The sequence below is a fragment of the Mauremys mutica genome, chromosome 9 (genome assembly GCF_020497125.1).
Source record: "Mauremys mutica isolate MM-2020 ecotype Southern chromosome 9, ASM2049712v1, whole genome shotgun sequence".
In the NCBI taxonomy this organism is placed as follows: domain Eukaryota; kingdom Metazoa; phylum Chordata; order Testudines; family Geoemydidae; genus Mauremys; species Mauremys mutica.
The window spans coordinates 88,318,892-88,339,261 of NC_059080.1; the positions used below are offsets into that span (position 1 = coordinate 88,318,892).

General features: G+C 43.0%; 1 protein-coding gene across 5 annotated transcripts in view; it reads right to left on the bottom strand.

The window, feature by feature from the left end:
* Nucleotides 1-3,955: 3,955 nt before the first annotated feature.
* MECOM (MDS1 and EVI1 complex locus) overlaps nucleotides 3,956-20,370 on the bottom strand; it is a 56,713-nt gene continuing 40,298 nt past the window's right edge. For all 5 annotated transcript variants that reach the window (XM_045031562.1, XM_045031563.1, XM_045031561.1 and 2 more), the window contains 7 exons: nucleotides 17,133-17,299; nucleotides 15,688-15,765; nucleotides 11,662-11,831; nucleotides 10,807-10,951; nucleotides 7,490-7,726; nucleotides 6,529-6,715; nucleotides 3,956-5,558 (listed from right to left, as the gene is read on the bottom strand). In XM_045031562.1, the coding sequence (XP_044887497.1) occupies nucleotides 5,424-5,558; nucleotides 6,529-6,715; nucleotides 7,490-7,726; nucleotides 10,807-10,951; nucleotides 11,662-11,831; nucleotides 15,688-15,765; nucleotides 17,133-17,299 (1,119 nt within the window). In that variant the 3' untranslated portion in view covers nucleotides 3,956-5,423. The remainder of the gene's footprint in view (nucleotides 5,559-6,528; nucleotides 6,716-7,489; nucleotides 7,727-10,806; nucleotides 10,952-11,661; nucleotides 11,832-15,687; nucleotides 15,766-17,132; nucleotides 17,300-20,370) is intronic.

Here is a 20,370-nt window from a genome sequence, read left to right on the forward strand (position 1 = left end):
CCCCCTCCTGCACCCCAGCCTGGGGCCCCGCCTTGCCTCCCCAAACCCCTCATCCCCAGCACCCTCCCTGCCAGAGCCTGCACCCTAATGCCCCTGCCCCAGCCCAGTGAAAATGAGTGAGTGTGTGATGGTGGTGGAGAGTGGGTGGGGAGGGGAGGGGAATTGTGTGCCAGGGTGGGGCAGGGCCTCAGCAAAGGGGCGAGGCAGGGGAAGAGCCTCAGGGAAGAGGCGGAGCAACAGTGTGCAGTTTTTCTGCAGTTAGCATCCCTGGCAGTAGCACCTTCATGTTTTGCCACCCATTTGGCAGCCCAGCTGGCTTTTCCCCCCAAGCTAATACAATGTGGCATAATTCAGGACCCCTCTCTGACAAGATGGCTCTGTCGGTGCTCAAAGCTCTCAAACTGCATACACGACACCCAGGGCCAGTGCAAGAATGTTTCGCGCCCCAGGCAAAACTTCCACCTTGCGCTCCCCCACACACACACAGGCCCCCGCCCTGAGCCCTCCCCCCCCCGGCAGCTACCCCCTTCTGCCCTGAGGCACCCCCCTCCGTGGTAGCTACCCCCCTCCACCCTGAGGCGCCCCCCACGAGGCAGATCCCCACCCCCTACCCTCCGCCCTGAGGCACCCCGCCGCCCCAGCCCCAAGCACAAGCACCCTGAGCACGCCGTCGCTGCTTCACGTCTCCCGCCTCCCAGGCTGATTGGCGCCGCAAGCCTGGGAGGCGGGAGAAGTGAAGCAGCCATGGCATGCTCGGGGAGGAGGTGGGGCAGGGGTGAGCTGGGGCGGGGAGTTCCCCTGCGTGCCGCTCCCCCCTCCCCCCACTTGCTGCAGGCAGCCCTCCCCATGCTTCCCTGCCCCAGCTCCCTCGGCCTAAATGCCGGCGGTGACCGGGGTGGCCGAAGATCCAGCCGCCGCGGTTGCTGCCGAAGAAAATGGTGCCCCCCCAAATCGCAGCGCCCTAGGTGACCGCCTAGGTCGCCTCAATGTTTGCACCGGCCCTGAAGACATCCATGTTTGGCGTCCTAAGCATGGCGTGATGGCAGCAAATGCATTGGGGCAGGGCTGACCCAATGGCCTAGGAAGGAAACCGAAGGTGTCCTATTAGCTTCATTGGACTTTGGCTTGACCCACATGTGAGCAGTCTGTGGCCCATGAAAAAGTATCAATGCCTACCAGAGTTGAGGTGTAGAATCACACACGCTAGGCAACTTAAGTAGTGGAACACTAAATGCAGCCATGCAAGCCTTAGGGCCTAATTTTTTTTTTTACAGGTATTGTGCCTGTAGCGAGTCGGTGTGGTTCCCCTCCGGCCCAGCAGAGGGAGCTCCTTGCCAGACGCCCAAGTGGGCTGAGACACCACTTCCTGTCCCCGCCCCCCGGAAGTCAAGGGGCGGGACAGGAAGTATAAAAGGAAGACGCCAGAGCTCAGTCAGGAGCCAGCAGCCGCCGGGAGCAGACGTGCCGGCGGGAGCTCCTGACTGGGAGCCCTCCAGGAACCAAGGCAGCTGCCCAGACTGGCCTCCGCTTCCCCGCGCCCACTACGAGGAGGAGCCGCCAGAGCTGCCCCGTGACCGGTACTGGGACGAGCTGCCGGACCGCCCCTGCGCCCCCCCCGAAGAGGAGCTGCCGGGGCTTCCCCGGCCCTGCGACCCGGAGGAGCCGCCGGAGCAGGCCTGGCCGGACTTTCCGGAGGTGCTACCAGACCTCCCACCAAGCCCGGACCCGGAGGAGCCGAGGACCTTTGACTGGCCCGAACCTGGTACAAGTGTGCAGGTAGGCCCTGAGGGGGATATGGAGTGTAGCCCGGGGATAGCCGACCCCTGTCAGGCTACGGACACTGAGGTCCCCATGTCAGTGTGTTGCGGTCAGGACCCCACTGACCAGCGGCCGTGAGAGCCGCTACTAGGGCCCCGGGCTGGAACACAGTGGAGTGGGCGGGCCTGTGTTCCCCCTGCCACCCCACTCGCGGGTGGCAGTTTCTCCCTCACCTCAGCGCTCAGGCACGGAAGCCTGCAATTACCTTTGCTGTTGCTCAGCCCCTGACCCAGAGGCCTGAGCTTATATTGACTTTGCTGTTGCTCAGCCCCTGATCCAGAGGCCTGAGCCTATATTGACTTTGCTGTTGCTCAGCCCCTGATCCAGAGGCCTGAGCCTATATTGACTTTGCTGCGGCTCAGCCCCTGATCCAGAGGCCTGAGCCTATATTGACTTTGCTGCGGCTCAGCCCCTGCTCCAGAGGCCTGAGCCTATATTGACTTTGCTGCGGCTCAGCCCCTGCTCCAGAGGCCTGAGCCTATATTGACTTTGCTGCGGCTCAGCCCCTGCTCCAGAGGCCTGAGCCTATATTGACTTTGCTGCGGCTCAGCCCCTGCTCCAGAGGCCTGAGCCTATATTGACTTTGCTGCGGCTCAGCCCCTGCTCCAGAGGCCTGAGCCTATATTGACTTTGCTGCGGCTCAGCCCCTGCTCCAGAGGCCTGAGCCTAGATTGACTTTGCTGCGGCTCAGCCCTGCTCCAGAGGCCTGAGCCTATATTGACTTTGCTGCGGCTCAGCCCCTGCTCCAGAGGCCTGAGCCTATATTGACTTTGCTGCGGCTCAGCCCCTGCTCCAGAGGCCTGAGCCTATATTGACTTTGCTGCGGCTCAGCCCCTGCTCCAGAGGCCTGAGCCTATATTGACTTTGCTGCGGCTCAGCCCCTGCTCCAGAGGCCTGAGCCTATATTGACTTTGCTGCGGCTCAGCCCCTGCTCCAGAGGCCTGAGCCTATATTGACTTTGCTGTTGCTCAGCCCCTGCTCCAGAGGTCTGAGCCCAAGGACTGCTGTCCGGCTGCCCGCCCTAACTGAGGGCCGGGGCGTATACTTAGTGACTGTGTGCCTTGTGCGGCCCCTGCCTGAGGGTCTGGACCTGGACTCATATTGAGACTGATTGCCGTTATCCAGCCCCCCTGCTCCAGAGGGACTGGACTTATATTGAGTCTGATTGCCGTTATCCAGCCCCCCGGCTCCAGAGGGACTGGACTCATATTGAGACTTTTTTGCTGTTCTCCAGCCCCCCTGCTCCAGAGGGTCTGGACTTCCCACGTAGAGGGGACAAGGAGCGAGTCGGTGTGGCTCCCCTCCGGCCCAGCAGGAGGGTTGAGCCCCGACGCGCCAGCTTACAGTGCCACATCAGCGCCCACTATTTTGAGTTGTACTGGTGAGTGCTCAACCCCGCTGCAAAACAGCAGTGTGGACACTTGGGTCTGTGCTGGAGCCCAGGCTCTGAAATCCAGCAAATCAGGAGGTTCTCAGAATCAGCCCGAGCCCAACATCTGACTCTGAGACTGACTGATTGTGGTGTTGTTTTTTGCTGGGTGGACATACCCTTAAACATCAGTGGGCCAGGCTTTCACCCAAACTCCCTAAGTCTATACGTACCCTCCAACTGAACCTCTATTCGTGGTACAGTTCTGATTCTCCAGGTCTGCTACCTGGTGTATTACTAAATGTACTGAACATGTGAGGCCCTTTGTTTGCTCTTTCGTCCATCTGGTTCCTGCTACAGGGATGCTTTCATCTCATTTCCCCTGCTAGCACTCCTTTGCCTTGTCCACCATATGGCATTCGCTCCCTGATCCCCTCAGTGGTGCACTAGGCTGGTTCTCTTAAACTTGTCTACTACTCTACAAGCTTGTTCAGTGGATGCAGTGCCTTGAGCCTGAGCCAAATGTGAATGCATTAAGTAAAGCATTTAAATCTGCATTCTGGCCACTAACAACCCGCATATTATTTGTCTTAATTATTTGTAAAGCACATTCAGATAACTGGAAGATACTACAGCAATTCCAGATTCTGTTGTTATTATTACTACCCATGACCACTTGAGATACAGAACAGTCCTAACCCTTAAGAGTGTGAAATGAAATGGCATGACTCAACAAAAACAAAAGGAAAGTGAAAAAGATGCCTTCGGTTTTATAGTCCTTTATTTTTTTAGTTGATCCTCCCATAATAATGTTCTGAAATGCATAACAGTTACATTGTACAAAGCATTTAAAGAACGTACCTCAACTTGCCGATTATTTTAAAATGAGATTATAAACAAAAGGAAATAAATCTGGTCCCTCACTAAAGGGCAAAAAACCAAAACAAAAATAACTGAATACAGTCCGTTATTTATTTATTTTTTTAACGTAAGTTTGGAACACTTCATCTTACAAATAGGATTAACATGAACATAACATCACACAAGCTCGCAGACAACCAGCATAAAATATTGGGTACAGTTTTAATCAGAAGAATCATGCTTTCATGAAGAAATTATAACTGTTTATACAATTGAATCAATTTACCGTATTTAAAAAAAAACTAATTCGCATCTATTAGTTATTTAGTTTCATTAAAAGGAAAAAAAAACAAAATAAAATAGGAATGTCAGAAAATTTCGAACACTGTTTTGCACTCCAATATACACAGATCAGTTCACCTCACTTGTTTTGAAGTACATGGGTGCCTACATCATAAAGTAGTGGGGGACTGGAGCAGTGCTGTTTAACATAGGAACAGTGCTATTTTAATCAACAAACAATTGTTTGCCAACAAATAAATACATGGTACACACAACACAAAAAAAGAAATTAGAGGAACAAAACAACACAGCGACATGATTGTCTAAATTTAAAATGTCATTACAATGATTTGGCAAACATTGAACTAGTGGTACTGTTGATGAAATGGTCCTTTGACAGAAGTAGCTGAATGACAAACGTCTTTGAGTGGTGAACATTCATAGTTTACAATATACACAAACCTCTTATGTACTGTTTCTCAAAGTTTTTTTTTTTTTTTTTTTTTTACACAATGCAGGTAAGAAGAAAAAATTACGGCGAGGATGAAATATTCCCTGTTATTGGTTTCTAATATTAATGAGGGATAGTGTGCATACGATAGAACTACTTTCTTTCTTTCTTTGAAGGGTTAAAATGCATAAAGCTTTAATGAAGAGGATTTGTACATAAAAGCAACTGTTCCCAATCCTGTGTCAAACTATCTTATACAAAAAGAAAAATGATTCCGTTTCTATTTTAAAGGAGTGCCCATGTGTATCAATGCAGTCTTAACCCTTCTGCCCCCACCCCCTCATGCCGGGTGAATTGGAAGACATTTTTCCCGGCCGTGGTTTACATAATCCATTGAAACTTTTTTTTAAGTCGCATTGATCCTCCAGAAGTCAGCAGCTGCCTTTGCTGTGCAAAACAAAATATTGAGAATAAATAGTTTCTTTCTTTTTAAAATTATTCAGTTTAAGGTCATCAGACTTTAGATGAGTGACCCTGCAGATTTATAAGGCATTCTGCTCAGCAGTCTTTTAAATAGTCATATACGAAAGAGCCATGCTACTGGTTTGGACTTGGTCCCATCCTTGGTAAGGTTTCACAATGTCATACATGACTAATGGACTGGATGGCACTGGATTCTGCGGCAGCTCTTGCCATACTGTGCCACATGTTGGGAGAATTATGGGATGCAGAATGGAGGGAGTCCTTGTCAGAGAGAGAGAGCATCATAGCATATGCCTGAATGAGGAAACAAGAGAAAGAGAAAGTGGTAAACACGGCAGAATGCACTGCCTTGACATTAAACCATGTCACCTATATGGAAGTAGCCATGCTTCCAGCCACAATTTCATCCCTAGAGAGTATTTTGTATTCAGTGGGGGTCTACATTTGGATTTATCTATACAATATGTGTTAGGTAAAGCTCTGCCAACCTTTCCTTTGACATTTTTTGACCCACTAAGAGTAATAATTCTTTACCCTCATCATCCAAGGCTGACAAAGAACTTTAAAAACATTCAGTATTAATTTCCTGGGTGGCTTCAAGACAAGAACACAAGGAAAGCCCCTTTTTTAATTGCTTCCAAATAATATTCAAAACTGGGATTGAAATATCAGCCTAGTTAAATGCTGCGGAACAGAGAAATGCCATGGACATACTGAGCAACACCACTAGGAGGCGACAATACCTTCGCCAACAGACCCATCCCTAGGGAAAGTTCACTAATTCTCTTCAGTGGTGCAGTCACACTAACTTGTGAAAATACATCTGACCAAGTCCTCTCAGTTGTATTGGAGCACACCCACTGACTACAAGTGATGACTCCAGCATGCTGGCAATGGTGTATCTGAGAGCAGAATCCCACTAATCACAGTGATGTAATCCCTGCATAAGGTATACAGGAATACATTACACAGCAACATACTGTTTTTTAAAAATACTCCATATACCTACATATCATGGGCCAGATACTTAGGTTGATTACACCACCCAAGAATATGCCCCCCTCTTTAAAACAATCTGATATCCCATTTGCTCTGATAGTAACCACAGAGTGGGGAGAGCACTTTTCAGGGCTTGCTGTGGATCACGAGCACACACTTTTCTGCTGTGATTAAGATGACTCTAGTTTACCACCCACCAGCAGGTCCACCTTTTGGATACTCAGTGACAATGAGTTACGGAGCTTAAACTGAATTAAGAATTTACCTGGGTCTTGGATTTCCTGTACAATGGTTGCTTGAGGTCCTCTGGCAGGTGCGAAGTATTGAAAGCTGCCAGTTCAGCTTCAGTGTACTGATTTTCTTCCATTTTCCTCATTTTGAGGCTATCTGTGAAGTGCCTTATGTGATCCAAAGCAGAGAGCCCAGTCTTGGTATACTCATCCTCTTTATACCTACAAAAACGTGATGGAGGTTATGGATTTTTAAATGTAAATCAAATCTTTTGCATGCCTCCAAAAAAGTCCGTCTTATATAAGGCTACCGCACACCAGTTCTCATCTATTTAAGTCTGCTCTAAACTGCCTCACTTTTAACTTTGCCAAAAATCATAAGCAGCAGGGCCGGCTCTACCTTATTTGCCGTCCCAAGGGGCGAAGGAACCAAAAAAAGCTGCCGCCGTCATGCCGCCGCCGAGGGAACCAGAGGAGGTGCTGCCACCGGTGTGCTGCTGAAAGCTGCCGGTGTGCCACCCTAAGACCACCCAGGAAGCCTCCCTTTCCCGTTTGCCACCCCAGGCACACGCTTGCTAGGCTGGTGCCTAGACCCGGCCCTGATAAGCAGCTACAGTATGGTCCAGCAGGTAAGGATAACGGCGTGTGACTCAGGACACAAGGCCATTGTACGAGTCACAGGCAGCTAGTAGGTGCCAGGTGGCATATGCCACATGTTTATATATGTATCCACTCTGGCCTGACAATAGCCCGTAGCCCCCTGTGCCAATTATTTCTACTCTTGAAAGGAACAGATTGCCCAAAGGGGCTGAGGATTGGGCTGGTGTCAGCCAAATACAGGTGCACACTGACTTGCTATTGAGTTAGCTCATTAGGGCTGTTTCCTAGCGTGCTTGCCAGAATTTGGTCCTTGGGATGTTTGCACTGTTTTTTTTGTTTTGTTTCTTTTTTAACCTTATTTGACTGTACCATTTAAAATACTAGGAAGGAACTAACCTGCCAGGGGAAGTCTTGCAGTTCATTTCCAAAGTACTTGTTTCTTCGTAGTCATCCTCAGGGCTCCCTTCATGTACGTTACTTGTAACCGGTTCCTTGACTGGCTTCCCTGCAATTTCACTTTCATCGTCTTCCTCATCCATCACTACTTCATCTTCTGCCTCGTCATCATCCAGCAAATCCGAGTTCTGACTTGCCACCAACGCTTTCTCATCCTTAAAGTGGCTGCCATTCATTCTAAAAGAAAATAAAAATCAGTCAATCAATGTACAATCAGGTTTATGAAATCATAGCAAGTAGAGCTGAAAAAGACCTTTCCTGCTGCCAATGCAGAATGGTCCCTTCCAGCATACTTTGTAGTGTTTTGTACTCTTTAGCTTTGAATATCACGGAATCATTGTTGAGAATTCTGTCTAAAAATCAATGAAATATTATGGCCCAAACTGCATGGAATCCCACACTTAGTTTTGGGAGCCCATTGCACTCCATTTTATACATAACCATCAGGAGGTGTTTTCTGATAGTCTTTTTAATGTGTCCCATCCTTCGTTTAATCGCAGTACTCCTACTTATACCACCTAGCCTTGGCACCATACCTAATGGATTTTAATGGGAGCGATATGAGCTGAGAAGCTGAAAATCAGCCCTGACTTTTTTAGAAATGGCCTCCAATATTATGCTCACAATTTTGCAAAATCGAATGCAGGTGTAATATTTTCTACAATAAATTGTGCTCAAAACTCCACTCATTAAGAAGCCCACCTATGTGATTGCACCCACAGATTATGCATGGCATCTGACTGGGTGCAACTGCAGGTACAAATCATTGTGCCTGCAATTTTGCACTCACATTGAAGTAGGTGAAAAAGTACAGGTGCAAAATGTAGCGTGTGTGATTAAGGGGTCTATCCTGTAGGATGCTGAGTAACTCTGGAGGTGCTCAACTTTTATTGACTTAAATGGGAGTTAAAGGTGCTCAGTTCTGCCCCAAAAATGTATACATTGATACATGCTGAGCCATATATGCAGCTGGTGTAAAACTGGCATAGCTCCATTGACGTCAGTGGAGCTGTGTCAACCTATACTAAACTATGTATCTGGCCCAGTGTTTTCATATAAAAAATAACACTGCACTGTTGGCTCATTTATTGTTTTAATTGCAGGAGTGGCCCTTTGCCTTTCAGGAGTACAGCTATAAAAATGGGAACTTTGTCGTCTGCACAGAGTTAGCTTGAGTTTATATGTCACTTAAACCATGCTGCATGATATAGAATATACTGAGAATTTTAATACAGGAAGATGCGTCATGAAAACACATTAGATATTGATTTGTTTGGTTTATTGTTATAGCATCTTTACTTTCTTAACCAAAAGCTTTAGCTCACCAAAAGCTGCCAGGCCTGTTGGCTGCATTCCTCTAGGGTCATTGTGCTCCTGGGATTTAATCTATTTGCGGTCGCTTAGTTTTTCGAGGAAATCATCATATGGCTAACTCTTTTGAAACTACACTGGGAATGATTCAGTAACTGTCCAAGTCATGAATCATTGTCCCCACATAGTGGCCTTTATGGCATATTAAAAAGTTGTTCCAATTGTGCCCGCCAATGGGTCAAAATCCCCCACATCTCATCATCTACACTACAGTAACCATTATCAACCAATATCACTCATATCTGACAACCTATTAAAAAAATCAGGAAGTGATCTATTTGCAACACAATGACAGAATCCCTGAGTTTGCACTGAGTCAAGATAGTTGAACTGCAAAGGAAATAGGGGATAATTATTCAAATAGCGTCAAGAACAGATATCTTTAATATCTTTTATCTAAGTATGATGATGATTACATGTTTTGGACAGACATAAGAAATTATTAATCCTGGATCCAACTGCCAGCTTGCTAGTTATGCTAATTCAGGACTGCTAGAAATGAAAGGGAAATGGACTAAAACCAAAGTAACGAAAGCCATATGATTAAGAAAACAGATTCACTAATTATACTTTCAAGTGCAGTAATTTGCCAAGGATAAAACATCCATCAAAAAATAGTCTGAAGTGCTGAATTTAGAAAGGAAACACTGTATGACCCATCAACCTTTTCTCTTTACTGCCTTCCTCTTGAGACATGTTGAGACCAGATGTGCAAAAAACAAAAAAACAAACAAACAAAAAAAACCCCAACAACCCTCATTGCCAGTCAAGATGGAATGAAATTTGGATATGCATGTAATAATTTAATTAGTTGCCTTCATGAATATTTGTCTTACATCTACTATTGTTGATTCCAGCATAAAGACAAGTTAGAAATTGAAAAGAGGGATGAACATATTCACTATCAGCAAACAATTTCTGATATTGAGAATCTGATGCAAATTAACTGAAAGAGGCAGACAAAGTTGGAGCCTTTATACTACTTCATAGGATGTATGGTTCATATACGCTTGGTATGGTAGCCTTTAAAATTAGAAGCACACAAGATCTCTCATGGCCTTTATGCTTAGCCATATTTTTATAGTAGCTGAAAATATTTAGAAGTTATTATCTGTTCCTTATTTATCGTTCTTTATAGTTAAGGAAAAATTAGATTTACATATGTACTTAAATAATACACTGACAGAAAGAAAGTCTCGTATGGCTAGAGTAGTGTGGACTACTTATTACTAGTAGTTGTACTACTGACTTCATGGTAGTAAGAACTTTACCTGGCAGTAAGTTTATGCAGGACTGACCCCGTAGTAAGGGCCTCGCATTTGTACTGAGCAATTAAATTTAACTTCTTCCACTTTGTTAATCGCTCAGTTATCTTTAGATTACAATGTTCTTTCTAATCCTCTCCACACAATGCTGTAGGGTCTGTGATTTTCAGTGAATTCAAAATGGAGGCAGTTTATAGTATGCTTAAGTGGACATGAGAATTGGTGTATGGAAGCTTTAAATTGGGAAGCCCTGATAAAAATAGACAGCCACCCATTAAAAAGTTGTGTCCTGATGCCTGGTATTTGCTGTACTTGGGGATTTTGCTGCCTATCACCAGATTATGTGCTCCGGTCTGTAAGTATACAACTAAAGTTGTGACCTGCTCATTTGAACATACTCCTTTGTTTCCAGGCTTTTGTTTATCCATCAAGGTTGGTATCAGCACACTTATTTTGTATATGACAATTGTGACCACAAGGATGCTAAAATCACTTCTGGTTCAACTCAGCCAACTTCCTTTTTACAGTATCCATAATACTCAAAATAGCAGTCATGGGGAAATGAACTGGGAAAGGAACATAGTCATCTTCCGGAGCTGTCTTACTACAGTCACATCTTACCTTTCTTCTGAATTTCTTGGGGATTGGTTATTGTGGTTGCTGTTGCCAATGAAATTCCGAATTTCTGTGAAATAAGAATCCTCTTTGTCATCCAGAATTGCCCCCGTGCTTTCAAGTTCTGAGTGAGGTGAAGATGTTGCAGTACCTTCAAGACGGTAAAATTGGGGAGAGGGGTGGTCATTTGAATTTTTCATTCATTTAATCCTTTACAAACTAATTTAAAAATAAAATTTTCATGTGCATCATTTTAGGAAAGCTGCAAATCTGAAACCCCTAAGACAGTTTTTATAATAGTAATCAAAATAGTCTGTGTGTGTGTATGTATTTCACATTTTGGCTGACATTTGGCTACTTTAATGCCCCATGAAATCCTCAGACGTGGCTCTCTTGATTTTGTGGGGGACCTGGTCCAATTTGTGGCAGTGGGGACAGAAGCAGAGAGGCTCCACTTCTTCTCAGCTGCAGGTGGTCTGAAAATTTTAGGGGATGCCAAGAATAACTTTGAAGGCACTTCCCATAACTCTAAGGCAAGGCCTTCTGCTGACAACAGTGTGATCATGGAGGTTGCATGAAAAATCATTTTGCAGGCCCAGAAATAATATGGCTGGCTTGAAACCCCCCCATAAAAGTGCATTACATTATAAAAAAGAGAAAAAAATCTATGCACCTTGAAAATCACTGCGATTGGTGCTCCTAAATCATTTAGGTACTTTTGAAAATCACAATCCCAGTACCCAGAAGCTGAGAACAATGGCGCATATTTCACAAAGACAGTGTTGAAAATGAGCAGGAAGTACTTGTATATTAACACTGGGTAGATCTCTGGTGTAGTGAAAGGGGAAAATGATTACATACCAGACATGTTCCCATTCTCATGCTTTTTTAAATGTCTGTCTAGATTGGTTTGTTGACCAAAACACCTGTCACATAAGTGACATTTGAATGGCTTCTCCTTATTGTGGATGTTACGGACGTGCCTCTGCAGGTTAGAAGATATGCTAAAAGATCTGTCACAGTATTTGCATCTAAAAATAAACAAGAGGAAAATAATTTATTAGTAACTGGAATAATAATCAGAATAAAGGGTAAAAAGCATTTCACAAAATGATTGTTCAAAACACACGTCAGACCCTAAATTCTCTCTAAACTTTTTTCTTCTTTTCTGGATTTGCTGATAACAATTGACTTGATCCCACTCCAATTGCAGTCAAAGGCAAAGCTCTCATTGACCTAAATGGTACCGGATGGCACCTGAGGGGCCCAATTCTCTGCTTCTTCACAGAGCTTTCAGACAGATGGAACTCTGTTGGTGAGGCCTCATCTGGAGTACTGTGTCCAGTTTTGGGCCCCACACTACAAGAAGGATGTGGAAAAATTGGAAAAAGTCCAGCAGAGGGCAACAAAAATGATTAGGGGGCTGGAGCACATGACTTATGAGGAGAGGTTGAGGGAACTGGGATTGTTTAGTCTGCAGAAGAGAAGAATGAGGGGGGGTTTGATAGCTGCTTTCAATTACCTGAAAAGGGGTTCCAAAGAGGATGGATCTAGACTGTTCTCACTGGTAGCAGGTGACAGAACAAGGAGTAATGGTCTCAAGTTGCAGAGGGGGAGGTTTAGGTTGGATATTAGGAAAAACTTTTTCACTAGGAGGGTGGTGAAGCACTGTAATAGGTTACCTAGAGAGGTGGTGGAATCTCCTTCCTTAGAGGTTTTTAAGGTCAGGCTTGACAAAGCCCTGGCTGGGATGATTTAGTTGGGGATTAGTCCTGCTTTCAGCAGGGGGTTGGACTAGATGACATCCTGAGGTACCTTCCAACCCTGAGATTCTATGATTCTATGACAGTGGTTCCCAAGCTTGTTCCGCTTGGAGCTGGTGGAAGCGGTGCGGGACATACTGGCTGCCGCTTCCAGCAGCTCCCATTGGCCTGGAGCAGCGAACTGCGGCCACTGGGAGCCGTGATCAGCCGAACCTGCAGATGCGGCAGGTAAACAAACCGGCCCGGCCTGCCAGGGGCTTTCCCTGCCAATTGGCGGAACAAGCTTGGGAATCACTGTTATATGAATTCCATTGGCTTGTGACCTACAGGTGCAATTCAGTGAAGTGCTGAGTAGCCTTAACATACACTGTAGCTAAAAGGAATTGCGGTTGAGCTTGCTCAGCACCTCACAGGATCCAGGCAAGAGGCACTCAACATCTTTTATGAACAGGCCCAGTATTAGGATAGGATTCTGCACTCTGTTTTTGGACATAACTCCCCTTGAAATGAAGGATGCTTTTGCCTAAATAACAACTGCAGGATCTGGGCTCTTGGAATCTAGGTTTTGTTCACATACTCAGCTTTTCAGCTCCAATCCACGAGTCTTTTAAAATTTCAAATACTACATTTAGGAAGAAGATTTAATTGCATCAAATTCGTTAGGAAGATTGATTCCCATGTATTTAAAAGTACTGCCTGCGAAGTTGAGGAGTTTGAAAACCAGTAGAGCATAACTCTGTTGTTTCATGTGCTGCCAGTACAATACAATTAAACACTTGTGGAAATAAACATGAAACAAATTCCTTCTAATACTCAAATAAGGTAAAACAGTCCATTTTATCTATGCAAAATTATACTGTGTGATTAAATCTTTTTTTGAGGAATTAGTTTGCTCAATTGCTAATCCCAAAGAAAATTCAGTTATCTTCCAAAAACCAGCAATAAACAATCCAGATCTTTAATACCGTGCCAATGTGGGTAGTTTAGTCTATCACTCTGGTACCAGAGGCATCAATTTTCATACTCTGTAGTGATTTGGAGTCCCTAAAGCCTTACTGTATTGCTCTTTAAGCCATTACTAAGACATACTCTAACTATTCCAAATTCTCTTTCTGGCAACTAGCCAATAGTCTTCATCACCCTAGTTTTTCAATCTTCTACTTTTCCTGTGCTTCAAAACATGTCCATTACACTCTGAACAGCATCAGTTTTTCAATGCAGAAATTGTCCATTATGCTTCTAATTGTTTCTGGCTTTTATGTAGTGGACGAGTGTAACACGCTTCAAGATGCAGCTTCAGTCATGAATAAAATTAGATGCAAATCCCATTTCCTAAAAAGACCCCAGGAAAAAAAAGGCATCACAAACAATGAGCTTTTTCTGCTCTTTACAGGTCCTAAAGTGCACAAATTTGTGTGTTTGTTTTATTGGAACATGACTTGGCTTCCTTCCAACTGTTTTTCAATGAATATTTTATTTTCAATAAGCTAACGCTTCAATTCTCATTTCTACATGTGCATAACTATCATGGATATTAATAGCAGCTACACATGCTTTTCAGCAAGGGAGTAAAGCCAACTATGTTTCTGGTAATTATACATAGTTCAGAAAGAATTCAAATTAGACAGGAAGTAAATTTATACACCATCTTTGAACCTGTTTTTTGTTTTAAATCACATAATCTAAGGAGCACCTGAATTAAGCATAAACACTACAAATAATACTGCTGTGGTTTTAGGCTCAGATTTACAGAAGTGCCCAAGTGATTTAGGAGCATGACTTCCATTGAAAATCAATGGGACTTGTGCGCCTCCCTCACTTAAGCATTTTTGAACCACCTATCCTCAAATGTCAGTCATGTGCAGTGGGTGAGATTTGACATCAGTGGGATCAGAGTTAGACCAACCCACCTGTTATGTATCTAAATAGCTACATCTACTAAGGGCCTGAACCTGAGATGCGGGGCACCTGTAACACCCACTGAAATCAAGGGGAAAGTCAGCACCAATCCAGATCAGGTCCATCCAGAATAAAATCTTTGGAATGTATTTATTATGGATGAATTCTGAAATAATCATATCATCTTACATTTAATACAGCACTTTCTATTCTGCAAGATCCCAAAGCAATTACAAAATTTTCAAGAACTTCGTGTCTTCAAGTCCCTACCCCACACCCTGCTTGTAACATCGACCAAAAAGGAGCTGAGCTTTGAGACTCTCGTCAAAAAGTGGCGTTATAATGGAGGTAAACATCCTTCCTCACCCCTACCCTTGTGAACGAACACGCCCAAATAGAGTTGGGAGCCAAGGAAGCTTTAAATTAGACCACTGCCTCACAGAGCCTTAAAGTTAATGGAGTGTCTTTGCATACATAGGAAGGAGAGGGAACATCAAATTTCCTAAATCCGCACACACCAACCAGGAAATAATACTATGAACAAAATTAAAAACATTTGCTAATAATGATACTCAGAATCCTAAAGTGTTTTACAGACACTAATTTATCCTTGCCACACCTCTGTGAAGGAGGCAAGTACTATTGTCCCTATTTCTCAGATTGGGAAACTGAGGCATGGAGATGGTTAGTGCTGAGATTTTCAAGTCGGCTTGACACACAGTTCCCATTGAAATTAATAGACGTCTAAATCTTCAAGGCAGCTTTGAGAAATCTCTCCCTAAGGGTATATCTACACTGTGATAAAAAGCCCGCAGCACTGAGTCTCAGAGACTGGGTCAGCTGACGTGTGGTTACAGGGTGATAAAACTACAGTGGAAACTGTACTACTGACTCACGGGCTCAGAGGACTCATAGCCCGATGCCTACGCTGCAATTCTGTAGCCCGGCAGCCCAAACCCCACAAGCGCAAGTCATCTGATCTAGACTCTGCGACTCACTGCCATGGTTTGTTTCATCTCAGTGTAGACGTGTCCTAAGTGTCTTTCCCAAAGGAACTGAAGGCCTGATCCAAAACCTACTGAAGTCAACGGAAAGACTCCCATTGATTTCAATAAGCCTGTAATAAGTCAGTGCCAGAACTGGGGACAAAACACAATATTGTATTCCCATTCCCCTGCTGTAAACACCAGGCCATGCTTATGACCACAAACACATTTTATTATACCTGTAAGGCTGCTCTCCAGTGTGCGTCCTCAGGTGACGTGTTAAGTTAGCCGATCTTGGGAAAATCTTGCCACAGTATCTGTGATTAGAAAACAGTTTATATGACAAAGTCATTGCAGCTGACTTTATTTTACTGTGAACTGCATAATGCACCATATGCACAGCCATAATTTAATCAGTCCTGTACGGTACTGGGATTTCTTAGGCATTTAAAAAATTCAATGAAGGCATCAGGCAAATATAAATAACCCACAAATGAAGCCTGAATTACTGGCACTTGCTGGATTTCCTTGCACATAAGCAAGCAATTTATACAAATAGACATTAGTTTTAATTACCTTCCAAAATTCTAACCTTATTAATTCCATATCTGTCACATTCATGTTTTGGAAGCATGAAAATCTGTTATTCAAGGTTTGGGATTCTGGTTTGAGGTAAGGAGATTTCAATTCTTTCCACTTATTCTATGTGTCAGCAAATGTGACATCATTCTGTGCATTGAATAGGATCAGAGCAGACAAGATTCAAAGACCTAATCCATCAAGGTATGTTTCTATAACAACTTGTCTTGAAAGGTGACATGTTTTCAAAAAGATCAGATAAACTGATATGCCAGTGTCAAATACCCTAGCATTCTAGAGATGATAGAGAGACTTAAATAAGCCAATTTTAAAAATCATTCCACCATTTCCCTATTTCACAGGGAACTATAATAATAATAAAACCTCCTCAAGGCTCCCAGGTAGCATTCCGAGAAACAGTGTGATTAGAAGAGTTACATTAAGGACCTTCAGCTCAGTCTTGCATGGTAATAAGCACTCTCAACTCCCTCTGAAGGTAATGTGAGTTACGAGTGCCATGCATAAAGGACACTTTCCGAAGCTTTCAGGATTTGGCCCTATATTTTTAACATACAGTTTATTATTTCATACCAAGCTATACAAAGCATGACTCTGATCCTTCTCACATTGACAAAATGCTGATTGACTTCATTCATGCATGCAATGACTATGAACTTCTAGTTTTTGTTAAAGTTGTAAACATATGTCCTTATAATTCATATATTTTGTGAAAGATCCCTTCTGACACTAGAGACAGATGGTCTGAGGAAAGCAGCCCTGTAGCTTGTGATCAGAAAAATTAATAGTGAAAGCGCATTTATTAATATAAAGGTGATGAGGAAATTTGGGAACAAGCTTGTTTATGCAGTATTTTCAGCCTCATTTATCAAACTCGAGTGATGTAGGACAAATTCCTCATATAATAACAAAAAACAAAACACTGGTTCTGCGTTTGACTGAATAAAGAGCACTTTGAAATACTATAGACTTTCCATGATCTCTATTAATCATCCAATCAGGAGTAATTTCTAAAGTAAACAGCAGCGTCTTTTGAAAGCAGAAAGGAGATGTTAGGAGCCCCTGTCATGATTAGCTCAGCAATTACCTGCAGGTATAGCGTTCCTTGCCCTTCCTCAGGAGGTTTTCTGGTAGGGCACTCGGTGGGGCTCGGAAGTTGAACATGGAAGGGACAGATTGTATAAGTTCACTAGCTTCTGGTTTCAGGGTACTAAAACTCTCTAGTTTTTCAGCCATGTTTTCTATAGCTGACATCTGCAAGAGGAAAGGAAAAAAAGAAAACACATCACAGTGAAGGTGCTCTTTTTCTGTACAGATAATTCTAAACACAAAAAACTCCATTCAAAAAATGACTGCGTAGAAAACTATTTTGGTTTTTCACTCTGAGTAGGACAAAGTGATGGAAAACTATGTTATCAGAGTTTGAATAAGACAAGTAACTTTTACTGACAGTAGATCACTCCACAGCAGTGACGATGCTATACAGTCCCTGCCAGTTCCTGTTCACCTAGCAGATCATATTTCCTAATCTCTGTACATGCTAATGAATGACTAATTCTATATGAGATCTAGACTAATTGGTATGAAGGCTTATAAAATATTTACATTCAAATACTTTTTTTTGCACTACAGTTTGGATTCCTGTGCTTTTCAGCTACATTGATTTAATGGTCTTTCTCCTATAGTAATTATTTGCAAACTCTGTATAAGGCAGATCCTACACTGGGGCTTGATCAAGTAAAAATAATGGGTGATCTGGAGTTGTCTTGTGACAAGGATTCTTGTTCTCACTGAAATCAACTGGAATTTTGCCATTAACTTGAATGGGAACAAGATCTGGCTTTACGTGCACATACCGCAAAAAAGGGATATGTCCTCTAAAAATGATCACTGGGAGAAGCTGGGTCTTATTGGAAAGTACCTGTAACTGGTAGCAGAAGGATTCCTTTTAAATTAGCACCTGCAAATTTCAGATATAAATCTGACCCAGTGTATACCTTGTGACTCTGAAGATAGCAAGTTACATTTACATGGTGTAAATCCAGAATTAAGTGGAATTACACTCTCTAATCTAAAGGAGGGCAGAATTAGCCTCATAGGCCACAGGTGTTTACAAGCCTGATATATCAGTTCCCATTAAGCAGGAACTGATATATACTGTGATCTCTTAACAAATTTTACTTTTTTTTTTTTTTACTGTTTAGGGATTTCTTTCTTAGTGTTCTAATCTCATATGATGGCTGGTTGGACAACCCTCACTCTATTCATTAAAAATACTCTATAATAATACTCAAAAAGCACTATGGCCACCTTTCTCAAAAGTGATTTTGGATGCCTCAGATTTTGGGTGCCCAACCTTAGATACCTTAAAGGAACCTGATTTTCAGAGTGTGGGTGCTCAGCACTTTCAGGCCCCTTGAAGATGTCTCAGGTTTGGCACCCCAAAAAATTACCCCAAATCATCTGTCATGTTTGAAAACCTTAGCAACACTGCAGAACACAGTAACATTTGAAAATAAGAGTTTCCTCATCTCATTCCCCCCTCAAAAATCACAGGGCTACAACTCAAGATTATAAAAGGCACACCCACAGTGCAGTCTTCTGAGAAAACTGACCGAATAGAAGCCTAAAGGAAAAAGGCTTTTACAAAGGAGAAAGTTACTTTAAAGCTCTTAAAACTAATTCTCCTCTCTCTTCCCACAACATAAATAAAAAAACATTTCTAGGGAAGTCAATGGAATTACACTATCCCAGTGTAAGAACCCAAAGCTGCCTCATTATCCAGCGTTTAATAGTAGCTTACTACATGAGTAATGCCACTGAAACTAACTGATACTAAGGATGAGCAACAGTTGCAGAAGGATCTGATTTGCCTCTCATGCAGATCGGGGTAACTCCACTGCCTTAAGAGGAGATACTTCTGATTTACACGGGTGTAAGGAAGGGCAGAATCTGGCTCATAAAGTGCAAGGGGATTATTTTTCATAATACACCATAGAATTAATAAAGTAATATTCAAGAGACAGAATATTTTTCATGGAAGTTTCCTCTAAAGTCTATGGTGCGATTGGTCTGATTTTGATGCTTTTGTTACAAAAAAAACCGTACGCTTGTTTCTTGAAATGACTATTCATGTTCTGGTTAGCTCAGGGTTTTTGTTTTTGTTTTTCCCTTTGCCTCGTAGCCTGCCCTCTCATTTCATGCTCAGACTCCTAATGCACACTACAAATTGCAATGTACAGGGTACCACTGCCAATTTGCCAAATGTCTTTCATCAAACATGGTGCAAAAAATCACAGAGGGAAGTCAAGATACATTTACTTGTCAGGCAACGAATGTGAAAGCATTGAGAGGCAGTAGGGGCTGTAAGCTCTGGGGTTTGATTCATAATCACTCAGCTGCTAAAACATTCTCCATAGATGCAAGTGGACAGCACATTTGTCAATATGAAGGATTTTGACATGCACTGATCACAGGGCTGAGATATGTAATGATGCTGCTTCTGGGATAGGAGGTAATTCTGTCTCAGCAGAGCAATGTCATTATCAACCCATACAGCTCAACATCACCATATATTTATTTTTATAGCTCTTCATATTCTTCTTTTCTCAGAATTGATTCTTAAAGCATTTATGATTGTATTTCCACTGCCTTTAATTCCTTCTAATTGTTCCTGGCAAGTAACCATTCTGTTATTTTACTATTGCAGAGAATAGATGGCTTCAATGAAAAATGACCTTTGGCCTTCAGGCTGATTAGCACTGACAAGACAGTGCATGGGTTATGATAGTACATATTTATGGTGAAGAATAATAAGTGCATTGAGGAGGATAATAAATGTTTTATTTATGTATATATAATACTCAAGTCAGTTTCATTATATGGGGGTTTAAATCATTTTTTGATCAAATCAACATTTTTCATGTACATGGATCCCTACAGTAATATATTAAATAAACTATTTTCCTATTTACATTTAAAATGACTTAGTCATCTTAGTATCATTATTTTATTTGCGGCTTTGGGGTGTGAGTCTGCTCTGGCGGTGATGTAAATCAGAACTAAGTTCACTGATGTCAATGGGGCTACAGCAGTGTGAGGTCAGAATCAGGTCCTTAGTTTCTGAGTCACAGAAAGTACAAGCACTTCCAATTACTGGAAAGCAATGATAGCTCTTTAGAAACACATGCCTTGCCATGAGAACTACTATAAGTTTTTTGTTTTTTGTTTTTTTTAAAGAATGTAGAATGTAGTTACTTTACGTGGTTTACACTGTTAAAGAAATGCACCATCACCAAGAGGAAATATTAAGTATTTGGGGTCAG